The following is a 27,609-nucleotide window of genomic DNA, read 5'->3' as shown; positions in this document are numbered from 1 at the left end:
TCTAAAGACACAGCAGCAGAACTCATGTCCTGTCTGCTGGCTCATACTTTCAAAAACACCTTTTAAAATTCATCTTTCATCTGCTATGGCAATTATTTTTTGATGAATTGTTCTCTGCCTGTCTTCTTTTAATGCATTCATGAAGAGAGTGAAGGATTTATTTCAGATCAAATCTGTCTTGCTAGCATGGAAAACATTAAAACCTTGAAGGAAAAATAAATTTTCTAATGAGAGCTGATTATTTTGCCAAAGCTCACTTAAATAATTGCACAGGATTATAAAATGCATTCCCCATATGTCTCAAGAAGGGCCAGGATGGACCAAATGGAGAGAAACTTTTTTCTTTAGGATATTTTCTCTACATGTTTGTCCTTCCTAGATTGATTGGTCTCTATCACTTTTCAATGTACTATCACTGCTTGAAATAATAGCCCTGAAATTCCAAAACACTGCCAGCATTGGCACTAAGTGTACAGAGAGCTTTGGCTGCTGACAGTGAGCTGTCTGTGAGTGCTGTTACTCATACAGAGCAGTTCCAGGGCTGCACCAGTAACTGAGAGTAAAGCACAGTGATATAACTCAGTGTGCACTATCTGCCAGGACAAACATGATCACAGTCACTGTGACTCCAATTTAACTTCAGCTTTTCACCAGGAAAACTTCAGCTTTTCCTTCAAAAAGTTGATGTGACAATGGAGGAATTTTTACTTCTCAACATTTTTCTATAGCCTGCTGCCATTAGAGCATTCCCTTCAGTTGTGAGAGTTTATCTTTGTAATACAGTGACTTTCCTTACCAGAAATAACAGAGTCGTTCAAAACTTCCTCATCCTGATAAAAAACAGACTCTTCCTTGAGCTCTGAGTTCATGATCATGTTTTCTTTGTTCTCATCTGACTCTTTAACCGAGTTCCTCTTGTTTTCTGAGTCGCTGCCGTAACTCAGCGAGTTCTCCTTCTCCTTGTTGCACTCCATACTCGATGTTCTCGAGGGACGGACATCCACTCTCTTTTTTGGAGAGCCTTTGCTTTCTCTTCCGTGGAAGCTGTGGGTGGAAGATGCACAGCCCAGTTTTTACAAAGACTGTTTTATTGCTGCAGCGGAAACTTAGATGAGAATGAGAAAAATGTCCTGTAGCTCGTAAAGGGCAGGGCAGGGAGTTCAGCATGGACCAACACAGGATGGCATTTTCAAGCTGAGAATGGCTAATGTGGATCTACTTTCCTGTCTCTGCCATTAAGATATGGAGAGATGGTGACTAACGTTTTCTTTGATGGTCACAAGATATACTGTAGTGATTAAAAAACCCCACAATGACACATCATTCTAATGTAAAACATGCATGGTATGAAATATGACCATTCTGATATTATATGATCATGACAAAGGTTTAACAGGGCCTGGAAATGGTATCCTGTGAATCTGTTCCCTGGGACAGCAGTTGTTAGGGAACTGAGGAATGATACCAACTTCACTCCAAAGCTCTGGGATGGCAAAGGTTATCTCTGTCCTCCTCTAGTACACAGGAGGGCTTATAATTAAACCCAGAGAAAGGACCCAATGTACTCCCACAAAAGCATTTGTATAAAAATGGATCTTATATGTGCTCCTGTGTCAGCCAAGAGACACAGACTGGAACAGGACAATTTCTCATGTGTAGAGGGCTGGTATTTAGAGCAGGATGTGGCTTTGCTACTCTAACTTGGTATCTTGTGGGGAGATTTTCTTTTGCAGCAGATCAAGGATTATCACCTGACTCCACCTGTTTGAAAACCTACTCCATGACACAGTTTCCTCCTTAGAAAGGAGGAACATATTTTGAAGTAGGTGCCAAATGAAGCACTTCAAGCAGGGATGGATGTTCCAAGCAGTGACATCACGAGAAAGGCAAACCCAAGCTGTAGGAGTAATTAAAAGCTAACAACAGGATAGGAGCATTTTCCAAGAAAAATGACGTGGTGGGATGAGTGTCCTCATGCAGCCCTGGAGCCAGGAGGCTGTAGGTACCTGTCCTGCCGGTGTTTGGTGGCCAGAGCCCTGTGGAGTTCTTCAATGACTCTGCTGGGAGGTAAAGGCAGATGAACGGCAGCCAGGTGAGGGGAACCGGTGGGCGTTGTTACCTGGCCTCTGCCATGGGGCTCTGAGCTTTTCTGGCCAGAGGGGTGGAAGAGGGCAGCTTGTCCTGAGATTTGGGAGGAACCAACAATGACATAGTTCTTCAGGATGGTGGAAGGAGGAGATTTCATGGCTGGGTCATCCATTTCACTTCCTGCTGTCAAAACACAAGAGGGGAAGAGGTTGTGCAATGCTTTTTTTGGTTTTTTTTTCCCCTTCACAGAGTCTGCACTGAATTTAATTTGTTACTGAACAGCAGATAAATGGTGATGTTTTGCTCTTGCTATGAGGTAACTGGCTGAGTAGCTGAGTTCAAAAGGCTCTTGCTGCACCACTCCAGATCTTTGATCTAGGAAAATTGATGCCTCTCCCACTTCCCCTCTTTCTCACAGTATCAGATTCTCCATTGTCCCACCCCACCAATGCATTTTTTCTTGCCCACACCGTTGCTCCTAACCACCAAATTCTTGGGCTGTGGTGGCTTTTCAATCTAGCATTTTCTCTGCTGGGCTCTGGCAGGCTGTATTAAAATTTATGCCCTGTGGTTCTGAGTCTGGACAAAATGTACCAGTGTCTATTAGCTGCTCCTCTGTGACTGCTGCACAGCTCAGACCTCTGTCTTTCATATGCCCGTTGAGAAAATGCCAACATCATTATAATATGAGGATAATGTTTGCATAGCAAAACTTGCCAAATGACATCCAAATGAAAGATGTGGTATTGAGCACTAACAAGAAAAAAGAAGGGTGGGGCAATCTGATCTCTTTTCACCCCCAGATTCAGATATTGTCTATGCAATAAAAGCATTTTGTTTGAAATTAGAGTTGAGTTATACATTTAGACTGCTACATTTCCTAGCATTTGAGTCTGAATCACAGTGGACATTTCCCTGGTTGTAAATTTGGTGGCTTCACACCCTTGGGATAACTGAACATCTGGCCTGAAAAAGATGCTGATTCGTTTTTCTGTTCTGCAGTCTTCTTCCTCTTTCCCTCTCTCTCCGTGTTCCAAGCCTCTGGCATACGGAGCTGTTTACACCAGCAGCTCGGGCTGGGTGTAGAAAGGCAGTGCGAGCGCCTCAATCCCAGAGCATTTCTTGTCCCTTGTTGCCACCTAGTGCTTCACACAGGAATTTAAACTTGGCACAGCTTTGGCACAAACTTGTTTTTGCAGGTGATTTTTACTTTTTTTCAATTACTTTTGAGATAAATCCTTCAGTTAATACTAGAGAAAAACTTCTTCTCAATCCAGGATTATGCTGAAATAGTCCTGCAAAACGGACTTGGTTCCAATTAGCAGGGTAACTTACTAGAAAACTGGAGAGGGCAAAAAATATTAACTTCAGCTGTAAAGTATCCCCTCTCGGAGCCAGCATCCTACATGATGGTTACAAAAAACATGCCTTTTCTAAAGTTTGCTTAAGAAGAGCTCCTCAAGTCATAAGACTGGAAATATGAGTGTGGCAACACTAAGCCTGATGTCTTGTTCATGTTTGTGGGGTGAGGAGGAGGGCATCCTTCCATCAGAAGAGTCCACAATAAATCTGTCATATTTTAAGGAAGGTCTAAAATGACATTTTTAATTTCTGGAGGATGTTTTTGCACATTTGATTCCTTCCAGCCCAGATCCCTCATCAATGGCTTTGTTCATCTCTATGCATACAGGAGACAGGGTTCAAACCAGCCCAACACCCTGTTTAAAATCTGGAGAGTCTGAAAGCACAAGGGCAATTCTCCAAGTGTCAGAGTGCCTGATGTGCAATGTCTGGGCACTGAGGCATCTTCCCACCCCAGAGCTCCTCCTGCCCTGAGCCAAGCTCTGCTGAGCAAGGATGGGGTTTGGCACTCAAGGGGATTTTGATTTTGTGCTGCTGTGGAGATTGACAGAGGACATTTATGATCAATCACTGCCCACTGAATCATGGCCTGAGGGGGTGGACAAAACCACCTCCTGAGCCACTTCATCCTGCTCACAGGGAGAGAGGGTGTCAGTATTTCCTCAGAGCAAAAACCACGGATTCAGCTCAGCCCTAAAGCAGGAAGAGAGGAGATGTTTTGTCTTTAAACCAGCTTGTTCCTGGAACAGGTCAAGGGCCAATTTCATCCTCACTGCAGCTTCAGACAATATGGAGAATTTCCTGAGATCACACCTTATTTGTCCTAATGACAGATGTTCGGTGAATAATCTTGCAAAGTGATATCTTGGCACCTTGCCCTGTTCCTCCTCTCTCTAATTAATTGGTGCTTGACTTACTCCTCACTCCTCTGCTGACAGCATCCCTAGCATTGTTAAGGGGGAAAAAAACTAAACACAAAAGAGCTTTTCAACCTCTTCTTCCTTTTCTTTCATAATCGCCCTTTTTCTCTTCCTACACTTTTGTATTTCCTCTCACTCACTGACGGTATTTTTTTAATTTTAACTTAGCACTGCCTCCACATCCCCACAAAAATAAACATGTATAATCACTACTGGAAAGGGGTCTACAGTTAGTGGAGTCATTGAGAAAATTAAAAGTTGTTCTTTGTGGAAAATGTAAATGAGAATGAAATACCAAAACTTAAAATATCTCAGATGCTACGGGAAATACTTCGGTTAAGCAGCAAAATATCTGAACTCTAAATGCTCTGAAGTGCCTGGAGGGGGTGTAATCTCTATACCCTGCATGGGTCAGGTTTCCAAATACATCTGATGCCAAGCATGGCCTTCCCTCAGCACGGGGTGGCCTGGGGCTGTTTGTTTGGTTGCAGGGTGGAAGGCAGGCTGAGCCTCACCCATAGCACAGGAAGGTGAAGCAACCTCAACAGCAGCTCCCAAGAAGCATTAAAATACCATTTTGAATCCAGCTCCCACTTGAGTCATTACAGCTTTTAAGCACAGATAAAGGATGACTTGTTTCCATGGGAAACAAATACTTGTACTTTTCCTCAAAGAGACTGAAAACCTCAATATTTTCTATGAACATCAGTGGTCAGGTCACAGTGCCCCTCTGATGTTTTGTTTCCTGGTGACTTTGAAAACCCTGCTCATTGTGCCAGATGATGAGTGTGGATGCAAATCAGGGCTCACATAATGGCTGTCATTTAAAAGTCTAAATATCCAACAGGTCTGACATTTAGATGTCAGGACTTGATTCTAATTTGCAATAAGGCCCTTTTAACTGCTTTTACCATATGTAGGGGCCTTGAAATTGGAACCAACTAAAATCATATTCATTTTAGCACCCTTTCTGCGGTGCCAGAATGTTGGAAAATGTAACAACATTGGCAATGCATTAGAAAATCAGGCCCAGGGGAATTGCTTTGGAAACGTTCAATGAAGTCTGGCACAGAGGATTGCCAGGTGTATCACTTATGTGTGTTCTCTTAACTAGACCAGATTTCATAGCTCCAGTTTAGACTTGCCCCAGAGAGCAAACCCTTCAGACAGAAACCTCTGCAGAAGTTTTGACTTGAACTAGATTTTGGCTGCTGTCCTGCTCTCCACTGGGAGTCTAGGTAATGAAAACATTTAAATCTTCCTTGTGTTTTATGGCATATCGATATGAGCATGGGATTCAGCAGATGTTTGCAGTTGGTTTGATTTGTTTTATGTGTGTTTAGTGCTATAGACTCGCAACAAATAATCCCCTGAGAGGTTCAGATAAATATGTGAGGTGCAAAGATCAGTGCATTGTTCTCAGGCAACCAGACATGGTTACTGCTCACTCAGTATAACTGGCCTGATTTTCAGTGGTTTGGGGCTTAAAAACACAAGAAAAGAATTTGATAGTGCTGTAGAGGTGAACACAAAGGATGGGAAAGCATTGAACAGTGATGACTGACCTGTTATGCTCTTGGTGATTTTGGAGATTGCCTTAGGTGGTGGAGCTGGGAGCAATGGAGGGCTGGGAAGCTGTGCTGGGTTTCTGTCTGTCTGCTTCTGGGGGGAGTCTGTGGATTCAGGTACAAGTAAGGCTTGTGGACTGTCTTCAGATGCTGGCAGGCTGGCATCTTCCAATTCTTCCGTGGGTGCTGAAGGTTTCTTGGCTAGTGGGAAGATGAGTAAAATTAATGGAACATGAAGTTAATAATGATAGGCCAGGGGACAATGCCAGGAACATTCAGGAAAACTGAACACATGGCACACAGCTAGAAGCACTTCTTTTCCACAGTGAAAGTAATTGTGTGAAAAAGCCAACCAGCCAGGGCAGGTGAAGAATAAAATGTATGAGGATATTGAAGAAATGTTAGTTTTGATGTTCGTGAGAAAACTGCTGAGCTTCCCTTACTTCCCTAAAGCCTTTTTCCCCTTTTGTTATTTTTTTCAATAATGAAGATAGCAAGGCAAAGCAACTTTTGCGAACTGCAATGAATTTTCTTAGAGCACACAGCTGTGGTGGCACAGTTACTGAGTACTCTTCTATCTAGGAACACACAGCCAAAGGGCAAATAGTACCAAACCCATAATATTACCTAAAAACTGACCTTCCAATAGTTGATGTGTGTGTTTATTTTCCCAGTGTGATTTTTGTCTTATTTAATACATGATTTCAACTTGCTTCCCATATCTTCTTTTGCTGTACCTGACTCCAGAGCTGTTGAGCCTTTCCTGAGGTTAAAGATGATAACCAAAAAGAGCCTGCCACAAAAAAGATTGGCTATTGGACCTCAGCAGTTAGTGTGGAACAGGGAATTGGTGAAGCACTTAAGAAAAAAGTCAGTCTCCAAAGGTCTAATTTGAGGTGGTGAAGCATTGCTCATTTCAGGATTGTCTCTGCAAGGATGGCAAGAGCACTTAGCTGTGAAAGTTAGTGCAGGCTGAATCACTGAGCAGTTCATCAAATTGACCAGGCTGTGATGAGGGCACAGGGGAATAGATCCAGAAAGGCACGAAGCTGAAGCAGGACATAGGTGGAATTTCAGTGATGAAATCCAAAATTAGCATCCTTGAATTCTGCTCAGATACAGCTGCTCTGGCAGTGCCCAGACTCCCACAGAGCCTCACTGCTGGGCTTTCACACTGTTCCATGTCCTGATGTCTGCCTTGGCAGATGTGGGAGCCCCACAGAGGGTGGAGGCTGACTCTGATCCAGGTGCCCAGCCATGGCCTGGCTCCCTGCAAACTGCATTTCCAGCCACTCTGAGCTCAGGAGTAGCCAGGAGGGTTATTTTTCCTGCCCTAGCAGATGAAGCACTCATCCAAATGGGGAGATCAGTGTTTAAATCTCTCCTAAGCTCAGAATCACAGGGACAGCTCCAATGAGACCAAATTGCTCAGAGTCCCATCCAACCTGACCTTGAAGGTTTCCAGGGTTGAGACATCTTCCACATCTCTGGGCAATCTGTTCCAGCATTTTTCCACCCTCCATTGTAAAAAATTTCTTCTTTATATCTACTCTGAATCTTCCTTTTTTAGTTTAAAAACATTGCCCCTTGTCCTACAGGAACAGTGCCTGTCGAAAAGCTTGTCCCCATTTATTTTATAAGCCCCCTTTAAATACTGAAAATCTGCAACAAGATCCTTCTGGAGCCTTCTTCTCTCCAGGCTGGATGACCCCAACTCTCTCAGGCTGTCTCCACAGGAGAGGTGTTCCCTCCCTCTGATCCTTTTGGTGACCCTCTGGACCTCCAACAGCTCTGTGACTTCCTGTGCTGAGGACTCCAGAGCTGGGGTCATGCAGAGCATGAGGGAGGTCCAAGCTCCTTGGCAAATCCCACTCCTTTTAGCACTCTGGATTGTCTAACCAGAATACCTTTCCCTCCAAACCATGCTAGGACATCTCCTAAAATCTCGCTGCAGTGGCACCAACAGCTGCTGCATCACGAATCTTTCCTTGGCTCAGTTTTGTGTCTCATTGGGAATTCAAGCTCTCTGTATTAATGAACATTCAGCAGCCTCGTGCTCAGAGTGCGTGGGGAGGCACCAAAGCACTCAGGCAGTTGGGAACAATAGCATTGGCAAGATAATGGCATTTAATTTGTTGACAAACAGATTAATGAGTATGCCTAGAAGAGGAGAAATGAGTATTTATCATTCAAAAGAGACAGAAAAGTAGAATAAATATGCATCACTAACAGGAGTTCTTGGGAAATTTGTCATGACAGGAAAGCTGCCGTATGTGATGGTTGCGGGAATTATAGAAGGAAATAATTTTTTTGAAATGTACTTCTAGGATAATGCCTTGTTCCAGGGTGACATCATTTGGGTGTTTGTGCTCACTGCACAGGAGATAAAACATGTAATAGAGGAAGAGAAAAATCAAGTCGCTAATGGGTTACATTATAGAAAGATCAAGAGTCCCAGTAAATGTTAGGAGCTTGAGAGGAAAATTAGTCAGATTTGAGTGCATTTCCCTGAGTGGAGCAATCCTTTCTCTGGCAGTGACTGCACTGGAATCAGTGTGTGTTCCTGGGACAGGAAGTGCTGCCTGCCACAGGTGCACAGGAGCAGCCACAGTGACACCTCTGCTGCAGAGAAGGTGGATCCCAAACACCCAGCCAGACTTTTTTGGTCCTGAACTTCATCCTGCTCTGAGAGTGGTGTCAGGCAGACCTGAGTCCTGAGCACACAAACCCTTCAATGGATTTCATACTGCAGAGTGAATATTATCCTGCTGAAAATATTCCAAGTGCTCAGCACTAGGCTCCTGCTGGAGCAGCCGATTATTGATGGAGTGCTGCTTGTCAAAATGCCATCTCATTACTAGGTAGAAATCCTCCCCTGGGGACTGTCCCCAAGCCTGCTGGTGAGGTTAGGTGGGAAAAACTGCCCTCTTTGTGCTCTGGCTGTTCTCTTTCTGTGTATTAACATGAACATGAAGGCTACAAATTGTTTTCTTCTCTTCCCCTCCTTGGCCTTAATCCCACATCCTCAGGATGACATACAACAGATCGGGTTTTTAAACCCCAAATGGATCTGTATTGGAAAATTGGATATGTATTTGTAAAGCAAATACATTGGTTTTGTTTCTAGCTGGTCACTTATTCATATGAATTTGTGGAAAGACATCCACTGCATTAGGCCTGGATTGAGCCCAAGGACAAATGTTATAAAAACCTTGACATTATAATAAACTTAGCAATACACTGTGACAATTTTGAAGAGCTTTCCCACCCAATTAATTAATTTCTCCAGGTGTGCTTACTAGAGACAGGAATGCTAGGATGTACAGACTGGGATAAATTAGCACATAAAGATTGGCAATATTTGTTTTGAAAGCCAGAGGCCGCCAATGGAAGAGGCAGGAAGACTTCCAACAAGGAGGAGTCTCACAGACTTGATACAGAAATGAATGCTCTAGAAAAGAGAAAGAAGAAAAGAAACCTGAGGCAAATCTGGTCAACATTTGATCTGATTGTTCTAAGAACTGGGAGATGAATGAGTTTTGCCTCAGCTAATGAGAGAATGATTTCCATTCTGAGCTGCTGAAGTAGGCTGAGGGTGGAAACAGGCAGGGCTGGGCTTGGGGAAAGCAGCCAGGGGCTGGGACTCCAGAGAAAGCGGGACCTGAAGGGATGGGACAGCGAACAAAAGGCAGCCAGGGCAGATGGAGAAGGTGTAAAGAGGCCTGGAAGATCCATAATCACTACATGACACTCCTCACAAAGCAGGATAAAGCATTATCTCTGCAGCTTTGCATTTCTTGGTTGTCAGGAAGTGAACAGAACCCCTCCAGCTGCTGGGTTGTGCCTGGCTGCTCCAGTCCCAAGAGCTGCTGTCAGGGATGAGCTCCCCGGAGCAGAGCTGCATGGAAGGACCTTGGTTTAGTTGATCTGTGCTCCTGGTATTGAACTTCACTGGTGTTTGCAGCATGCTGTGGACAGGGTGATGATATGGACAGTGTGGGCTGTGGATTGGAATTGCTCTCCTGAGACAGGACAAACAATTTCAGGCTTGGCATGGAACTTTAAGAAATCTTTTTACGAGAAGCTTATTTCCTCTTCACTGCAGTCGCTGATGCTACCAAAGGGGCACCATGCCAAGACTGGATCATCTCATAATTCAACTAATCCCATCATGCCAAGCTTTGTGTAGTCTCAGTTTGGTGGAAGTCTCAAAAATCACTGGGTGTAAGTAGTGACTGCTAACCTAGCATTGGGCTTAGCTGAACAAGGTGCTCTGCCCCTTCAGTGCACTGACATCTTTGACTCCTCAGCAGAAATATTTTTATAACACTTTATAGTGTTTTTAAAACATTTTATATACACTACCTGCATCTTCCTTCAGCTCATCCAAGTGCAGCTCCTCACCAAAGGAGGTCACATTCGTTGTGGCTGCTGTTGTGGTGTCCTGCTGCCCCTCCTCTGAGGCGAGTGCCTGGCACACGGGTGCTGGAGCCTCGCTCTGCGTCGCCCTCGTGCCATCATCACCAGTGCAGGCTTTGCCTTCGGTATCTGCAACAACAAATCAGTTAATGCTAATTAAATCATGAGCAGTGAAAGCTGAAACTCCTTGCTGTCCTCTTGAGAAGAGGGAGTCTCAAATCTGCTGGTTCTCAGGGGACTGAGACTTCTCTTAGAGCAGCACCTGATCTCTGTGTTAACCATGTGTAATGCAAATCCTGTGGACACCAGCCCATCTGGATACTAAAGCCCACTCGGTTTTCTCAACGAGGCACCTATTTCTGTGGGCATCAAGCAGCCTGAGCAAATGGCCTCTTTGCAGGAACAGAAAGGCCACTGCACTCTGCAAGTAGCTGACAGGTGGGAGATGAGCAATGGGCAGTCAGAAGTCTCTGGGAGAAGGCAGTTCCATTCATGAACAGAGCCCCTGGTGCAGCACATTCCCAGGTTGGTCTGGCATGTCTGAGTTGTGTCTCCATGCACAGCTCTCTGCCATCCAGCGGTGCTGGAGCCTCGCCCAAGGAAAGGCTGCTCATACTCCCCGCCGAGCTGCAGGTTTTTAGCACAGTTTTGGTTACTCAGCTTTAAAAAAGTGTGTCCTGTGTGATTGAGCTGATCGGAAATTCAAATCCCTCTTCATGCAGACCTAGAAACTGCTCCCTTTGCTTACTCTGAAAGATTTTTGTGCCAGTGATCCCTGCAGCTGTACGCATCTTGATGACTGAAGCTTTTCTAGTATTCTCCTATTCAGGCAAGAGTCCTCAGAATACAAACTACCCTTTTACTCCCTCAGAATTTATTTACAAGATCTACATCACTGTTGCAAACCACAGAAAGCAATCACTTTTCTCCCTGGGCAGCTCTCCATACTGATGGACACTCCTGCTGTCCACCCCTCACTTCTCAGCTTGTATTTCTCAGCCTTGGACAGTCCCTTATGGAAGCTCCTGACAGTGCTGTGTTTTCTTGCAATGATATCATGACAAGTTCCTTGTATATTAATTTAAAATAGCAACATTCACAGTTACCTCTTTTTGATACTATTTGGACAATCTGCTGGGTAATTTCTGGTGCTTTTGGGTGAGGGTATCAGATTTTGGCCCAGAGATGCTGCGGAAGGGATGCAGTATTTTTGCACACTGAGCTCACTCAGTCTGCCTCATAATCACGTTTGGTGAAAAGTTACTGTTCTTAAAATAGCCCTTGCAGTAGCACAGTTGCTATGATACAGGGAAAGGGAGGGGGAAAAAGTTCATTGCCTACATTTCAGCTCGTTGTGAAGGCAGCCTGAACATAATCATCGGTGTATGGACCACTGCCCGCATTGTTTGACAGGCAGCCCTTGCCTCCCAGGGCTGTAAGTACAGATAAACCTGATCAGCTCTGTGCTCACAATGGGGAGAAACATCGAGTGGGGAAGCTCCCGAAATGTGATCAGCGTAACTCTGCTCTGCACGTTCCTCACATCCTTGGGAAGGGCTGCTGACAGCTATGCCACGATGAAACTGCAGCCAGAGACAGAGCTCCTTCAGATCCTGGCCCTAGGAAAGGGCAGTGACTAGTGAAGGAATGACATTCCTGTTGGAGAATTTCTGAGGCTCACAGCAGTGATGTTCTTGGGCAGGAATGATCAGCTTGTGCTTAGATCAAAGTGGGTGTGCTGCTTGGAGTGGCAACAACACAGTTGTTGGGTCCCAACACGGTGTTTTAGAGATCATTTGGGGACAGAACAAAGCACAGCCCTTAGATCCATGGCGAAAGAAAACAGCAGTCCTCAGTATGCCAAGGTAATCAGAAACAGGGCTGTGATTTTGCTGGGAATTAACCCCACTGCATGCCAGACCTTGCCCCATGTAAGCTCTCAGGGAGTTAAGCTGGTTCCCCAGAGTGAAGCTGTATTCCATGAGTTTTCCAGGGGAGGTTGGCATCTGCCCTGTGCGAGCAGAGCTGGAGAGAAGGGGACAGACGTGCCCCGGCCACACAGTGTCTGGGCAGCCAGGCCTGGGGATGGTGTGAGGAGAAAGGGTGACAAAACCTGCCAGGGTGATTCATCCCCAGCGCTGGGATGGAGCAATTCCACCCTGGGCTGCTCCCAGAGCGCTGCAGATGCTGTGCCAGCCCTGGGGAGAGCTCAGAGCCACACGGGCCACTTCCAGGGCCACTTCCAGGGCCACTTCCAAACGCTGCTGGCAGACCTTGTGCTATGGGTCTGATTGGCACCTACTGCAAATGCATGAGGCTTCTCAGGCTGCAGCATCATCCCAGCTGGGCTATTTATGAAAGTGAGCAGGAATCAGCTCCCTGCAAGTGGAGTAGAGCCTGATGGAATAGAGGGATTTGAGGATTTTCTGTAGTCTTTTAGCACAGTATTGCTGCTTTGACAATTGCAAGTTTACAGTGTAAACGAGGATTTAGCCTTGAAACTGCTGCCACTTCAGCTCAGTCCAAGTAGGGCACTAATCATTTACCAAGAATTATTTGGGTCAATTTTTTATTCCAGTTAATAAGCTCCTTCTGCTAATACAATAAAACAACCCTGGAGATTCACAACTCTCTGTAAAGAAAAATAACTTGCAGGTAGCTGCAATGTCCTTCAGCTGACTGTGATCCATTCTTCCCTTTCTGGGCACAGGGAGGCACTGGAAATTTGTGTGATGTTTATAGGAGCTCCAGGCAGCTTTCCTGCAGACAGGTAAGCAGTCTGTTTGCAGCTGTCTAGATAAAAGCACAGCTTGGCATCACACCTCACTGGACTACATGGATTTATTTAAACTATTTTAATTTTGTTCAAATGATCTGGCTGCTTGGCATCACTTTTCCCTCCCAACCCATTCTTTATGCATGCAAGAGGTTTATTGATTCTTCATTATTACCTCTTAATGTGCTCTACAGAAGTTTTATTTTACTATTCTTTTGCAGAGCTGTAGATATGCATGTCTTCAAAGTCATGGATTATAGGGAACTTTCCTGCTCCTAGTGGAGATGGTGTGTATCCAGTAGTGCTAATATGCTAATAGAGCAACTAATTATCTAGAATTATGAGACACACAAAGACTTCAATGGACAGGAATTTAAAATAAGCTTTCCAAGGACTTCCATTGTAGAATAAGCTGATGGTTTGATAGATTATTTAACATAAAACATAAATACATCCAACAAAATAATATTAAAATTGCTTTACTGCCATGGGAGAAAAAATTTCTGTATGAAATGGTATTTTTCTGACTCTTCAATTGCTCTGTTACACTCCAGCAGGGCATCGCTGAGTATTGTCCCATGGGCTATTTCTAGGCATGGCATTTATTTTATACAAAAGAAACTCAATTATTACTTTCAAAGAACATAACTTCTATCTGTGAGATTAATCAAACTCAAAAGGCCAGTTGTTCTTCATGACAGTACTTTCTGCTATAATGTTTTCGAAGTAAAGATGGATTTGTGGGATTTATCTCTGTTTAGGTGAAAATGGGAATTGGGATGTTGTCCACAACACTGGGAGCTCACTTAATCTCACAGAGCAGTCACCCAGATCTGTGTCTCCCCTGAGCATTTATCAGGGCTTTGGAGCAAGGAAGTGTACAAAAACCATGTCCTTTGTATGTGTTTCTGACACTTTATAATCTTTGCTTCTATGACTTCTGGTTTGTACTCAGGAAAGCTTTAAAATGACTCCACTAAATGCTGCACTTTTCCATGGGAACGAAAAGCAGGCAGACTTGTAACGTGTTACATCACAAACTTGGTTTACTGGAAAAAGCAGCTGAAAACATCAGATTAGGATCATTTGATGGGATTTGGATCCATAGGTTGTTCATGTTAGCTGACTGCATATGTATGTTGAAGTTTATATTTATCCAGCTTTAGCTGGATTTCTTGGCAGGAGGATTTAGCTGGGTTTAGAGCAATTACATAAAACATACGTACCAGTTCAGGCTGCACCACAGAAAACCAAGGGAAGATGGAGATGCATTCAAGATGGCAAAATATCAAACATTAAACTACATGGATTGATTGAAGCAGGGAGGAGCATGAAGGAAGACAAGTCTTAATTCAGACACTGAATTTTCCTCTCTGGATTGAAGGTTTTCATTATTATCCACTTGCTTGTTGGGTTTCTGCTTTTGCAAATACATGTTTCCTACTGTCCTCTGATAAAAAAAATATCAAGAATTTTTACTTACCTTGTTCTATCATCTCCAGAAGGCCTTTCTTAATGAGTTCATCCCGTCCTTGCCGTGCTGTCATCTTCTTCTCCAGCACTGCACAAAGTAGTGGCATAACACAGCAACAGTTACCAACAGAGCAGTAGCGGGGTGAGAAAGAGGCAATATGGAAATTCCCTCTCAACTACTGCATGTTTGGAAAGAACTGCAAAGATTTTGGATTGGTCAGCTGTTTGTGCCTCTTCCTTTTTTCAAATCACCACATGTAAAGCTGAGGTTTATGATGTGAGGTGCTGTCAGATCACACTGAGTGCAGAGTAACAGGGATTTTGGAGCCTTCCTGCTGTTTAATGTGTCACCTTGGAGCTGCCTTGGACAGTGTCCTTCACTGGGACACTCCCACAGGACACAGGAGAGAGTGAAGGGAACTGCACTGTCCCATCTTACAAAAATGCAAGTGAGTTTGTCTTTGTACTGATCTCCTGGAAGATCCCTGGAGAGCAGTGAGAGGATGCTGTGCTGTGTGCTGGGCTCCTTCCCCGCAGAGACAGCTGCTTGAGGGAAGGCATTTCACATGCTGCCGCTCCCTCCTGTCACTTTTCATAATGTTACTGTGACCTACATAAACTTCACCCCAAATGAAAGGGGTGACAATACTTGGGGCCATAAATGCAGCCTCTGTGGAAAATGGACAGCCCATGGGAAGCAGTCCGTGGACAAGGCCGTGCTTCTCTCTCTTAGTTTGACCTTTCCTACTAAATGTACTTTATTGTGTTATATAGGAAGTTAGCCCGTATGGACTCCTAGCCTTAAACATTATGAATGCTGAAATCTCTGAACTGGATTTCACTCAAGTCACCTCTAAAGTGTCCCATGTCAGCTTTGCTGTGCAGCATCCTCTCTTGTTCTCAGCCTACCTGCAGATGTCTGCTTTAGCTTCTCATTTTTCTTTTTCCGCCACTTCCACGGTTTGAAGATCCTGCCCAGTGTTGCCAGTTTGCTGTTCCTCCTCACTGGTGGAGTTCGAATCCCTGAGACCAAGTAGTCAGAACGCACTGCAGGGGACTGCTCCATCTCATCTGAGGGGAACAGAGGACAAAGCTGTTGGACAAAACCATTCCACAGTGACTTGCAAAGGGCAGGCAAGGGTGCTCACCAAGGCAATGGTGTCCCTGTCCCCCCAAGGGCTGCGGGGAGCTGTCACAGCCTCCTGAAATGTGGAGAGCTGAGAGCTCCCCATGGCTTTAACAAGAGCAGTAGAAGTTTAACACATCTGTAAATCAGGCTCATGTGGCCTCCAGTTAATCACATAAATGTAATGGTCATTTAGACAAATGCAGACCTTTATGAAAAGCTGAGAGGAAGTGTGAGAGAGCTCAGATCCCTTTGGAATCCCCAGCTTCCAGTTCTGTTCTTGGGTCACAGGATATTGCTGCCTTTTAAATTAACTCTTCACATGAGCTAACACAGAACATGCTGACTTTTGTGTGCTAATGCAAATCTTATATAAAAGAATAGTTTGTTTGATATGTGCTACATAAGTAAAATCTTAGAATTATTGTGAAAATTTATGCCTTGAGGAAGCTGAGGGGAAAATGCTTTCCCTTTTGTCCAGCCAAGCCACAGGAATTTGGAGATAATGCTTCAGCTGGAAAATCAATTTAGATATCTTTAATAATTTTCCTTGAAAATGCACTGTAAGTTTTGCTAATAGACAAGACTTGCATGAAACAATACCCACTGAGTATTCACAGTTGTGTGCCAGCCAGTGCCATGGAGGACAGTGGGACAATCCCCTAAATGGGGTTATTGATGTCTTTACTGAGATGTGTATTTGAGCACCAATACAGTAATTGTTGAAAGAGATGCTGCCATCAGAACTGTTACAGAAATAAAAACTGCACAACAATTCGGGGTTTTTTTCACAAGCAGTTATGATTTAAATCAGCAACGTGAAGCTATGAACATATGTACATTTCCAAGTAATTTTTCTCTGGAACAACAACATTTATCATAAATTGCTTTATGACTGCAAAGTCATACATATCCAGCATCTTCTAGGCTTTGTTTTTAAGTTAACAGGGTGAAAATGCCTAAATCACAGCATGGAGGTGGGGATTTCCAAGTAAACAGGAAACAATTTTTGGAAGATTATTAAACACAGCAGGGGAATGAACACATTCCTCCTCTTCCATTTAATTTTGAAAATACTGGTAATAGAGATGAATCATTCAGTGGAGACGAACTAAAAACTTGGCTATGTGAACTATCAGAGCAGAGAAAAGCTGTAACAACTCCCCACACACATCATGCATGCCCAGTGAAATTCTTTCTTTGTACTGAATTTAGAGCACCTTTTTTCTCATTCCACTGAGTTTATCTGGGGGTTTAATTTACAGGAGATTTAAAGTAATAATATTTTTTTGCCTTTGAAAGCATGGTTCCTACCCAAGGTGATATTTGTAATTTACAGTTTGGAGGTCAGTATTAAGTTGAGAGTAGAAAATAGCAGTGAGCTGTGCACAGAAGGACGGCAGTAGCCTACAGACCACAGCTGGAGTGCCAAGATATTCTGCTCCTTTCCTAGCAGCCTATTCAAAAATGAGAAGTACCACAGAAATAAGCTTTGAAGAATTAGAGCTGCTCTTGATTACAGCAATAGCAATGAGAATGGGAAATGGCAGAGTAGATCTCCTATTAATTTGCTATTATGATCACTTTAAAGCTGTGATAGAAGCCTCAGAAAATAGCATTTTGGTCATTTCTTGTGACACCTCTTGAGTGGAAATAGAAATGTTCATGAAATTAGCTCATCTCAAGAGAGCTGTAGATCACTGTGAATCAGAGCCCTGTCCCTGGGAGCTGCAGAGGAGGGGGACAAGCTCAGCTCAGCTGTCCCTGCTCCTTGCTTGTGGCACTGCACTGCTGCTCCTCCCAGGCCAGGAGCTTCTCAAGCATGGAAGTGCAGATTAAATAACCTGATTTAAAGGAGTACCTTGGCAAGCCACTGATGGTGGTGTGTTTCCTTCAGGATGTAGGTGTCTGCAAAGTGGGTTAGACATCACCCACGTGTTTTGTTCAACACTGCCAGCATGAGGTCATTTTACCTTTTTGCCAGATAAGGGATATACAAGGAACCACGAAACAATTCAAACCCAACCCTGTGTGTCTTCAGCAATGCTTATGATCTCAGATGTTCCCCTAAGAAAGAGAATGGGGAGATAGCACAGGGACAGTGAGCATTCCCTGAGTGCCCTGGAGGGATCAGTTCTGCTGTGGTTTCCACCAGCCCTGCCAACTGGATTTCTTCCATCCCCTTCTGCCCCCTTGGTTGTGGAAATGTAAGGATTTTGTGCCTTAGACTTTGATTGCAGATGAAATACAGTAGAAATCAAATGTCAAAGAAGGAATAGCAGCTAAAACAAATGTTTCAGGGGAGGTTTTTAGTGGGCTTTTTAACTTTATTAATGTTTCTCATATGGTACAAGTAGTCCTTAAGCAAATGGATTTATCACCTGGTACATTCTCACCATATGCAGTTTCTATGCTGTGCATTGGGAGAGATGGTCACAAATAAAAATAGATAGAGACACAGCAAGACAGATGTCCTGAAGTCATAAATAACAGGGAAATGGTTTCACTGGCAATAAGAATCACAAGAGAGCCCTTGGAGCACCTCATTTCCAGTCAGTTCATTTTCTCCTGGTTGTGGGTTGGCTGCTTGGGACATCAGAAGTTGACAGCACAAAAAAGCAATTCCCACGTACAGCAGTGAATACTGGAGGAGAAGGCACTCCTAAATATCAGCCAGTTCCTGCAGCCAACAAGCTGCCAAGGCTTGCCAACCCTCCAACCACTCTGTGAAACATTCAGCACATTTTTTTAATCTGCAGTCAATATTTTAATTATGCTAACTGTTCTGTGGAATAATGTGGTTATTTCTCCCAGAGCCTGACAGCCTGGGGCCAGGCCATGCAATTACACAGGGGATGTCTGCAAAATATAAACAGCCAAGAGCCAAATCATGACTCTCCAAATCAGCAGGGGGAAGTGAGCAGCAGTTTAACTCTGTGTAAAGGAGAAGGATGAGGGATAGTTGTTATCAGGGTTCAGTGAGCACCAGTTCAACCCCCAGAACAGCCACCTGACCTGTGCTTGACCCACAAGCAGACAATCCTCAGCCCTGTGGGGCCACAGGATTTTGCTCTGGCTGAAACTTATGCCAAAATTACTTTAAATTCCTTGCTGTACTACTTTGAGGGCAAAGACTTCTGTGCACGAGCTCCAGCCCCAAAGCAAACCCCTCACATATCACACATTTGTCACCAGCTCTGTGTGCACCAAAGGGGTGGAAATGAATGTGCCTGTGCCCTGCTGATGATGCTGGACACGTGTTTCCACAGTGCTTGCTGGGGTAATTTCTAGAGCTCCCAACAGTGGTCCAGTGTGAGTGGTTTTATGCCTGAGACATCCCCAGTAAGAGGAGGGGAGAAGTTCCAAAGTGACGGGTACTGCTCTGCAGGGCAGCTCTGGGCTGCAGAATCAACCAGGCAACAAAGAAGCAAACAAACCATAATATTCATTACATTTGGCTCCAGGGTCTGACCCCTCAGAAAGTCTGAGCATCTGCAGCTTCTGTTTACATCAGCAGCAGTTGTGGTGAAAAACACCCCTTTGCTTTCTCCTTTAAAGCACTGTGGTGCCATAAATAGACCACTCTTCCTGCAAGTCCCTTCTCTGTGGGAATTGTGCAGTGATTGTGGAGGTTTTCTGCTCACAGGAGCTCTGCCATTTCCACATGTCAAACCCTGCCTCCATCCCAGCCAGCCTCCCACAGAAGTGGGGCAGGTTTGCTGGGAGCTCTTGGATTGTGTCCTGGATGTGTGAGGGGAGAGTGCCCTGAGCTGCCCACAGCCCTGATCTGTACAGAGCTGGGTCTGGAGCTGAGGGGATCATGTCTGGCTGATAACAGCATTGTTAAATTGAGCACTGGGCTCAGTGAGTTGGATTTAACTTCTCGGATTTTTCACGATGAGCCAGAGTGTATCTGGATGTCTGGGTTGCTGATTACAGCAACTGCAGGATGCATTCCACAGGCTGAGGAATGGCAGCTGGGAACATCAGGGATTGCAGGGCTGAGTTACACTGACCTTGCCATGCAGACAGGCTGCAGGGGATATGGGATGTCCTCCACTGAATGCAGGAAGAAGTTTGTGGGAAGATGAAGGATGCCAAATTTTAATGTGCTGGGAATTCTGGTAACTTAAATTCATGGTAATGAAAGTTGTGCCTTGCTGAATCCTGTGTGTATGTTGGTAGAAGGACCACTGAAAAATCTGCAACCTGCAGGCAGTTTAAAAATAACACAGCAGACAAGAGCTGCAGGCAAATTTGTAAGGCAGGCGTGCTCTGTTTGCTGATGAATCGGTTTGTAATGCAGCTCTGCATGTTTTCCCCTTTCCTGTCATTGCATCTGTCTTTGCAACTCATATATGAAGCTAAAAAAGGAAAAAAGGTTCCCTTTGGTCCACTGCAGAGGGTAGAGACAGTGACAGGAATCCAAATGACCTTTCTGGCTTTTGGGATAGAGGTGCCTTTACCACCACTAACTTTCAGTCAATCCTGAAAAGGATGTGAGGGAGGATGACACTGGGGGAGCTCAGCTTTGTAGGGTTCCTGTCCTCTCCTGGTCAGTCCCAAACCAAGCCAGCACTTCCCTCAAGGTGCTCCTTGCTGAGGATCCTTGTCAGCCAGTGAGGAGAGCCTGCAGGGCAGGGAAGGTGCTCTTGGTTTCAGAGCAAGGACTATCCTGAGCATTGTGAAACAGAATTAGCAGCAGGAACAATCCCCCTTTTCCTCAGTTTAGCATCCTAAAAGAGAAAGAACTGATCACAGTGGCTGAATATAGAGGATAGGGGTGAGTTGCTTGTGTCTGGGAGCCTTTGAACATCTCTGTTATGTTCCAGAGAAGCAGAATTCATACTGAAGAGCTTTTTTATTGCACCAGTTAGATGTTTCCAGTGATGGAGCTCTTCCTTGTTCTAAAAATGTTTTCTGTCACCTGCATTTCTGCAGACATGGTCTTTCCTGACTCTCTTTGAAAGAGAACTGCAGCAGAATGTTCCAGTTTGAAGTCTCCATTTCTGTTTTTTGAACATAGAGTATTTTAATTTTTGAAATTTTGAACGACTGTTAGAAACTAGAAATGAAAATTATAAAGGAGAAAAGCATCTTTTTATGAACCTGAAGTTTATTTAACTTTTGAAGGACTTTGTATTTGAAGCTGTGAATGTTTCAGTTTTATTTTGGGTTGCTTTGGGAAAACCTTCTACAGAAGCCTTTGTAAAAGAGAAAACCTAGTTCCTAACAGTTTAGTTATTCAGAAAGGTAAAGTACCTGTAGTACATTACTGAATGTAACACCGAGCTAATTTCGGATGCACAGCTGCTTATGTTGCTTTGACACATTGTATTTGTTACACCAGAAAAACACTGAAATAAAATAGGGAAAAATTACAGGTTTGAGGTGCAATTTCAGGCATTTACCTATCCAGTTTTTTAGGTTTTGTAGGGTCAATGGTGTAAGGAAAAAACGTCTTGAATTCTTCTCTCTTTTTGCATCCTTTATGTTCATGATTTCCCGCCGTGGATTTCATCTCTGCAAGAGTTTAGCCTCACAAGGAGCAGATGGAGAGTGGGCCAGGTTTATCCACATGGCAGCTACGTCATTCCCTGAGTTACCTTGGGGGGAAAATCTGGCACAGGGAATTTGTGCAGGCTGCAGACTCATGGAGATCCATGAAGGCAGGGTGAAAATGCAAAGATAAATGGCAGAAAGGGAAATACAGAAACACCTCTGGGTTCAGCTTCCCCTCAGTAAAGGCTGTGCTTGGGCTCGAGCACTTTTCCTTTTGCCAGGTGATATAAATCCTGATAAAGTTTTTATATTTCCCTGGATTAAAATGCAAGTTTACTGTGCGGTCTCCAGAGTCTGAGCTTCCATTTTTACTTCAGACTCAAAGGTTTGCCATTTGTCCTTGTTCTGTAATTTCCAGTGCTCTTTAATATGTTAAATTATGATTAACATTTTTCTCTAATTGAAGGAAATAAAAACATTTTCAAAAAACCAAAACATAACTTGTGGGTGGTAGGAGGGGGCTGTGCTTGCCAGGGAAGTTTATTTCCATTTTGTCATGCTGAGCCTCCCTTCAAAGTATTTGGATTTTAAAACCAGGTTTCCCTGACATGAATGGGGAAACAGATTAAGCTTATCAAAGGAAAGAGAACAGGGAAGTGGCAACTCCAGCTACATCTCTTAGATAAAAATATGCTTTGTACGCTTGAGAGTTGTGATTTCTTCCAGAAAATGTTCCTTTGGAAAGTTGACATATCACCTACCAGCATTACCACCAAGTGAGCCAAGGTGCAAAGAAATTAATCAGGAACCTTTCATGCTTTTGGATCGTGGTGTCAAGTTCCAACACGGCTTGCTGTGATTTACAATGCACAGTGTGACATTAGCAGTTCATTAACAAAATAGGTTTGTCAGTGTTTGCATTAAGGAACCCACAACAGCCTTTACCTGGGTAAGAAAGAGCTAAGTAACAATAAGAAAATGAGACTGATGAAGGATTGCTGTGTAACCACTGTTAATTCAGTTACCTGAGCCTGTACAATGTCCTCTGGAGAGGGAAAAGCTGCCATTTGCAAGCCTCTCCCCCAGTGAGAGCTGGCTCAGGCAGCAGAGCAGCATCTCCCCAGATCCACAAAAACTCCATTCAAATAAAATAAAATAAAAATCCATTCAGATGGGCAGAGAGCCAGGAGCCACACTGTGCCCAGCCTGTCCCTCCTGCAGCTGCAAGGGGTTTGTGCCACACACATGTTCCAAATCCCCAGGGCTGGGCAGTTTCCCCAGGCTCCTGGAGAGATGCTGTGCTGCAGGACACAGGGAGGCAGGCCCAGGAATGCTTGGATTAGGCTTGCCATGCACTCCAAGCTGTTGTCTGCACTGCAGGACCAGGCTTTCATCACCTGCAGTTGTTTAATTAGCTGTAGCCTTGCTGCAAACCTGTTGAAAGGATGTTTTTTATAGCATCCTCTGGGAGTCTGCAGACTGAAACACACCCTGGGCTGTCTCCAAGAGGCACCTTCAAATCCCTGCCTCTGCAGTTATCCCTGACAGCAGCTGCCTTTAGAGGGACATGGAGCACCCAGGGAAGCCATCGGTGTAAGAGCACCGTGTTTGCCAGCAGGGACTCATGCATTGCTTTTTCTGGGATTCGTGGCCCAGGAGTGACCTGTTTAGAGTTTTCCAGTTTATGGGGGTCTGTGTCTGTCAGACATACAATCAGCTCTCACTTCATAGCTACCCCAAACTTATTCAAGAATTAATCAAATCCTCATGTCCTATGCACTTTCATGCCCTTGTAATTCCATGCATAATTTCCTCCTTTGCTTGAACACATCCCAGCTCTCTGTTGGTGCTCTGTCACTGTTCAGTGCCGCTGCTGCAGATGGAAAATACTGTTTGTGCTCTGTGAAATGAGGAGCATCTCCTTTTGTTTTGTTGTGTTTTCTCCTTTATCACTCCTGCTGCTTCACACTCTCACTTTCCTCACACCCACTGGCAACAAATACACATCAGTGACCAGGCTCTGGTGCACACTCCAGGCCTGCTCTACAGAGCAGGACAGAGATCAGGGAGAAGGAATACTTAGACACCAAAAATCTGACATAAACCAGGACAGTGACAGGAAAAGGTAGATGGAAAAGAGGCACAGTGACCAAATTCAACTTTTGTCTAAGGTTATGCATCCAACAGGGTTCCTTGTGAAACTGTTTCAAAGCTACCTGTGATTTATGCTCTTGGTTGATACATAAATTGTAAAGAAACCCTTCTTGGGAGGTCATTTCACCTGAATTAATGGTTAAATACTTTCTAGGGATGGTTTGCTCTGCTGGATATAACATTCTGTGAATATGAGACACAGGTAGGAAATACTTCAAGGGGAACATTGTTTTTAAAAATGCATTTATTCCACTGTCTACTGGTACTTCTCAACAAGGCAGTTATACTAAATACTCAGCAGTTCTCCAAAGCAAGGTACCACAACCCCTCTGTTGACCTCAGCACCTTTGAAAACACACATCTGTGCTTAAACACAGAGCAGAGTGAGATCCTACCAAGTCCCCAAGGGTGATGGCACTTCTCACCTGTTAAATCCTGCATTGAACATCATCCTTAGCATGGAACTTTCTCAAAGCTCAGAGAAGGGCTTTACAGCACTGATCTAACCAAACTGCAGCATGACTTCTAAAATTCAATTCTTTGCTGGTCGAGGGCCAAGAGAAATAATTGCTTATCAAATTTACTGTAGTGATTATCACTGTTTGCCTGAACCAAGAGCACAATCTATTCCTAATGGGAATGGCAGGATCTTCAGAGCAAGAATTAAACATGGAAATTACTCTAAATATATGAGGCTGTTTCCTCTGCAGCTCTTGGAATGACTCCATTCCAGGTTGTTTCCTTCTTCTATTGTAGGAACTAGGAAAAACAAACTACTGAGCTGTAATCCTTGGCCTGTGTAAGAAACAGAAAAATAGAGACAATGTCCCACGTGGCAACCAGAAAATGAGAATCTGGCAGAACAGCAATGTCTGTCCATTAACTCTCTGTGTCACCAAGCAGCCAAGCAGGGAGAACTATGGAAATAACTGCAATTCCTCTTGCTAATGTGATTTATTGGCTGTGTCTGCATTAGCAAGAAATGCAGTATTAGAAGTGGGTCTGTGAGCAGCTGGTGCTGAGGACTCAACACCTTCTGGTTGCATTTGTTAAGCAGCACTGGTGTGATCTTGTGACTCCAACTCGACAGTGAACGAGCTCTTTCCCTACAAAGTGCAAAGGAAACAAGATTCTTCCTGATAATAAAAACACCAACCAAGCTAAACAACCATCCTTCCAAAACTAAACTAAGAATGCCTGTGTTTTCTTCCCAGAGGAAGGATAAAGATCATTATTTTTCTTACTGAATTGCAAGATTCAAAAGCCCCTAATCACACATGCAAATTCATATGACTTGTTGGCAGCAGAAGTCACCAACTGTGATCAAGACTTTGGCTCTTAAATTTTTGGTGAAGTAGAAGTTCCCTTGTATTGCATTTTACCCCATATTAAAGCTTATCTGAAATGTCCTTATAGTGCATTTATCCATGATAAATACTTGTGTCCAGAGTGGCAGACATCTTCCCAGAGCCTTCCAGCAACACATTTTAGCATCAGTGAAATTGCTATGCATAAATTAACAATGGCAATTTCAGGATTCCTAGAATGGTGCTGTGGTTGGGACAGAAAAAGCAAACGTAATGCACAGGTGGGATGAGTTTCTTTGAGCTTCTCTTCTAAGGGTCATAGTGCACTGAATTTAGTGGAGAAAGGACTCTGCATTTAACTAGAGTTGTCCTGGTTTTATTAACTGGAGTGAGTCTTCTTGCAGTTCAGTGCAAGAACTGAGTTTTGTACTATTTTTTATTTCATAAAACATTCTTTCCATGCAAACTAGACAATTATTGCTAAAAACAAGTCAGAAAATGCATCTGCATCATCATCATCATTTATTGAAATGGTAACATTTGAAAGAATGGGAGAGATACCTCTTAAAGACCATTTAAAATTCATGTTCTTTCCAAGGAGAAAACTTGTGGGTTGGTTAGGTTGTATTGCTTCCAACAAGTGCAACAGCCACAGAATAAACCTCAGCAATATGCCTGGAGATGGTTAACATCTCTAGGAATATTAGGCAGTAGTTTGGACAAGCGTGATGTTCAAAGACTGCAGTGCTTACACCTCAAATGGAAATACACTGAGGAAGAAACATATTCAAAGCAGGTACGAAGAATGCCAGGAGCTAAACTAAAATGTAAATGATAATGGATGAGAAATGGCCTTTATATATATATATATATATATTTAGAAATCTACTTGCAGCATTGGCAATGAAAAATCCGTAGCAGCCCTGGTGAAAGTTGCCCACATCTCCCTGCGAGTGCTGCCAGGTTCCCCTAAGTGTCACCACGTGGGTGATGCCTCAGGCATTGTCTGCTCCCCCTGGGGAAGCCTGTGAGCCAAACAGGACAGGATGGAGCAACTCTGAGTTGCACAAGATTTTCCTGCTGATACATTTTCCCATGGTTTTGTGAAGAAAACTCAGTGGTTGGGGCCAGCAAAGTGGATGTGGAGCAACTTCCCTGTGCCCTGGGAGAACAAACCCTCTCTGCACTGTGCTCCATGCAGACATTGCTGATCAAAGCCCTCCTGTGCACATTTTGTCTGAACAGGTAAGATCACTCCAGCTCTGTGTTTACTGGCTTAATTTGTAATGTAATGCTGTAAAAAAAGTAAGTTGATGAGAATCTGGAATTTTGAGGAGTGTCCAGGGAGCACATGATTACACTTCTGTTCTGCTGGTCAGGGCTTAAGCAAAAGGACAAAATGTAACAACCATTCCCGAAACTAAAGCATGACAGGAGGCTCTCTCTTTGTACAGACAAGTTTTGTTAATGTTGCTGGCCACAGGTTTTAAATTCACTTTTTTTTAAAAAAACCAACAATCCCAGACAGCTCCTTGTTCTCCAGCTCTTGATTTTCATTCGGGACATGTTTTTGAGACAGAAACCTCTAATGAGTGTTTTTCTAACATTTGCCTTTCATCAGCAGGAATATTTGACTTTCTTTTCTTGTTTTCTTCTCTTATTTTTTTTTATTTCTTAATTTATTACTTTTTACGCAAAAGGGATAACCAGATCTGTGACAAAACTATCATTTTACAACCACCACAGAATATGAACTGAATTTCTATTTCAATGCATGAGGTTTTTATTAAACAAGTAAATAATAGTCTTGTTCATTTCAACCATATCCTGGGCCTGTTTTTATGTCTCACAAAGCCCAAACAGCTTGGAAGGAAAACCAGCATGGAATATTTTTACCCTGTCTGACCTAAATTTATGTATGTTTTAGTTCTTCTAAGAGACAGAGAAGTGGAATAACTACTCCCTCTTCTCAGTTTCTTTTCAGCACTCATATTTTAACTGTGTTCTCAGCTGCCTGCATGAGTCATGGAGAGCTGGAAACAAGAACCCCCCACAATATTGTAATGACTGCTTCCTCAGGAGGGAGCTCTGTGTGTTTTGGGGGATACCACTAAAAAGCCACAAAAATCTCCTGAAAGCTTCCTTGTGCCAGAAACCTCCTTGGGAACTAATAGAGGAAGTTACAATATCTTAGCTGCAAAAAGAGGGGTTTTTATGAGTGTAATAGTAACAAAGATATCTGAGGATTTCCATATCACTCTCTTGAAATTCATGTAATTGTTCTCCAGCATTTGCTGAGATTTCAGACTGCTGTTGACTTTGTGGATTGTTTTGTGTAATGATAGTATTGAATTTCACTGGTCTAGGCATAATTTGGATTTAGTCCTGTGATGTTCCAAGAAACTCTGAAATCCACAGGCTTTTATAAGAACTGGGAGGGTGTTCAGTGCTTGCCACAATGATCCACACTACCCCAAGATAATAAGCTCATCCAATGCCTGTTCCTTCCTATCCAGGGTAAGTTACATCTAAACTAAATCTGTTTGAAGCTGCCTATGAAATATTTAGGAACAATGGGGGAAGCTCGTGGCATAAAACCATCCTTCATTCTGAAAAGCCATAGTTTATTGAGAACAAGCCAGACCCCTCTTCCTTTGGTGCATATCTGCACTGAGCAGCAAGCAAGGTCAAGGATCTTGTGCAGCAAGAAGAAAAAGAAAGGTCAACTTAATCATAAACCAAATTCACTGGTGGGTCAAATGGATTCAAAGAGCAAACACACAACAGCAAAAAAATGGGAAACATTACCAGAGGATCTTGGTATCAGATGTGCCCCTCAGCTCTATGGCATTTACAGGCCTTAGAGTGCCCTGGCTCAGGCATGTTGGCTGGAGCTTCTCTGTCCCTAGCACAG

At 43.7% G+C, this 27,609-nt stretch overlaps 1 protein-coding gene across 3 annotated transcripts in view; it reads right to left on the bottom strand.

The window, feature by feature from the left end:
- Nucleotides 1–27,609, bottom strand: part of PHACTR3 (phosphatase and actin regulator 3) — a 100,563-nt gene that overhangs the window by 31,481 nt on the left and 41,473 nt on the right. For 2 of the 3 annotated variants that reach the window (XM_085079590.1, XM_085079592.1), the window contains exons 2-7: nt 15,516–15,677; nt 14,617–14,694; nt 10,304–10,486; nt 5,936–6,139; nt 2,007–2,271; nt 797–1,044 (exon numbers count right to left, since the gene is read on the bottom strand). In XM_085079590.1, the coding sequence (XP_084935716.1) occupies nt 797–1,044; nt 2,007–2,271; nt 5,936–6,139; nt 10,304–10,486; nt 14,617–14,694; nt 15,516–15,677 (1,140 nt within the window). The remainder of the gene's footprint in view (nt 1–796; nt 1,045–2,006; nt 2,272–5,935; nt 6,140–10,303; nt 10,487–14,616; nt 14,695–15,515; nt 15,678–27,609) is intronic. The other variant, XM_085079591.1, reaches the window with a different exon arrangement.

This window comes from Lichenostomus cassidix, chromosome 20 (assembly GCF_008360975.1).
Source record: "Lichenostomus cassidix isolate B80296 chromosome 20, HeHo_3.0, whole genome shotgun sequence".
NCBI classification, from domain to species: Eukaryota; Metazoa; Chordata; class Aves; order Passeriformes; family Meliphagidae; genus Lichenostomus; species Lichenostomus cassidix.
Note: the sequence above shows the minus strand (reverse complement) of the source record. Positions and strands in the feature narration are given on the sequence as shown.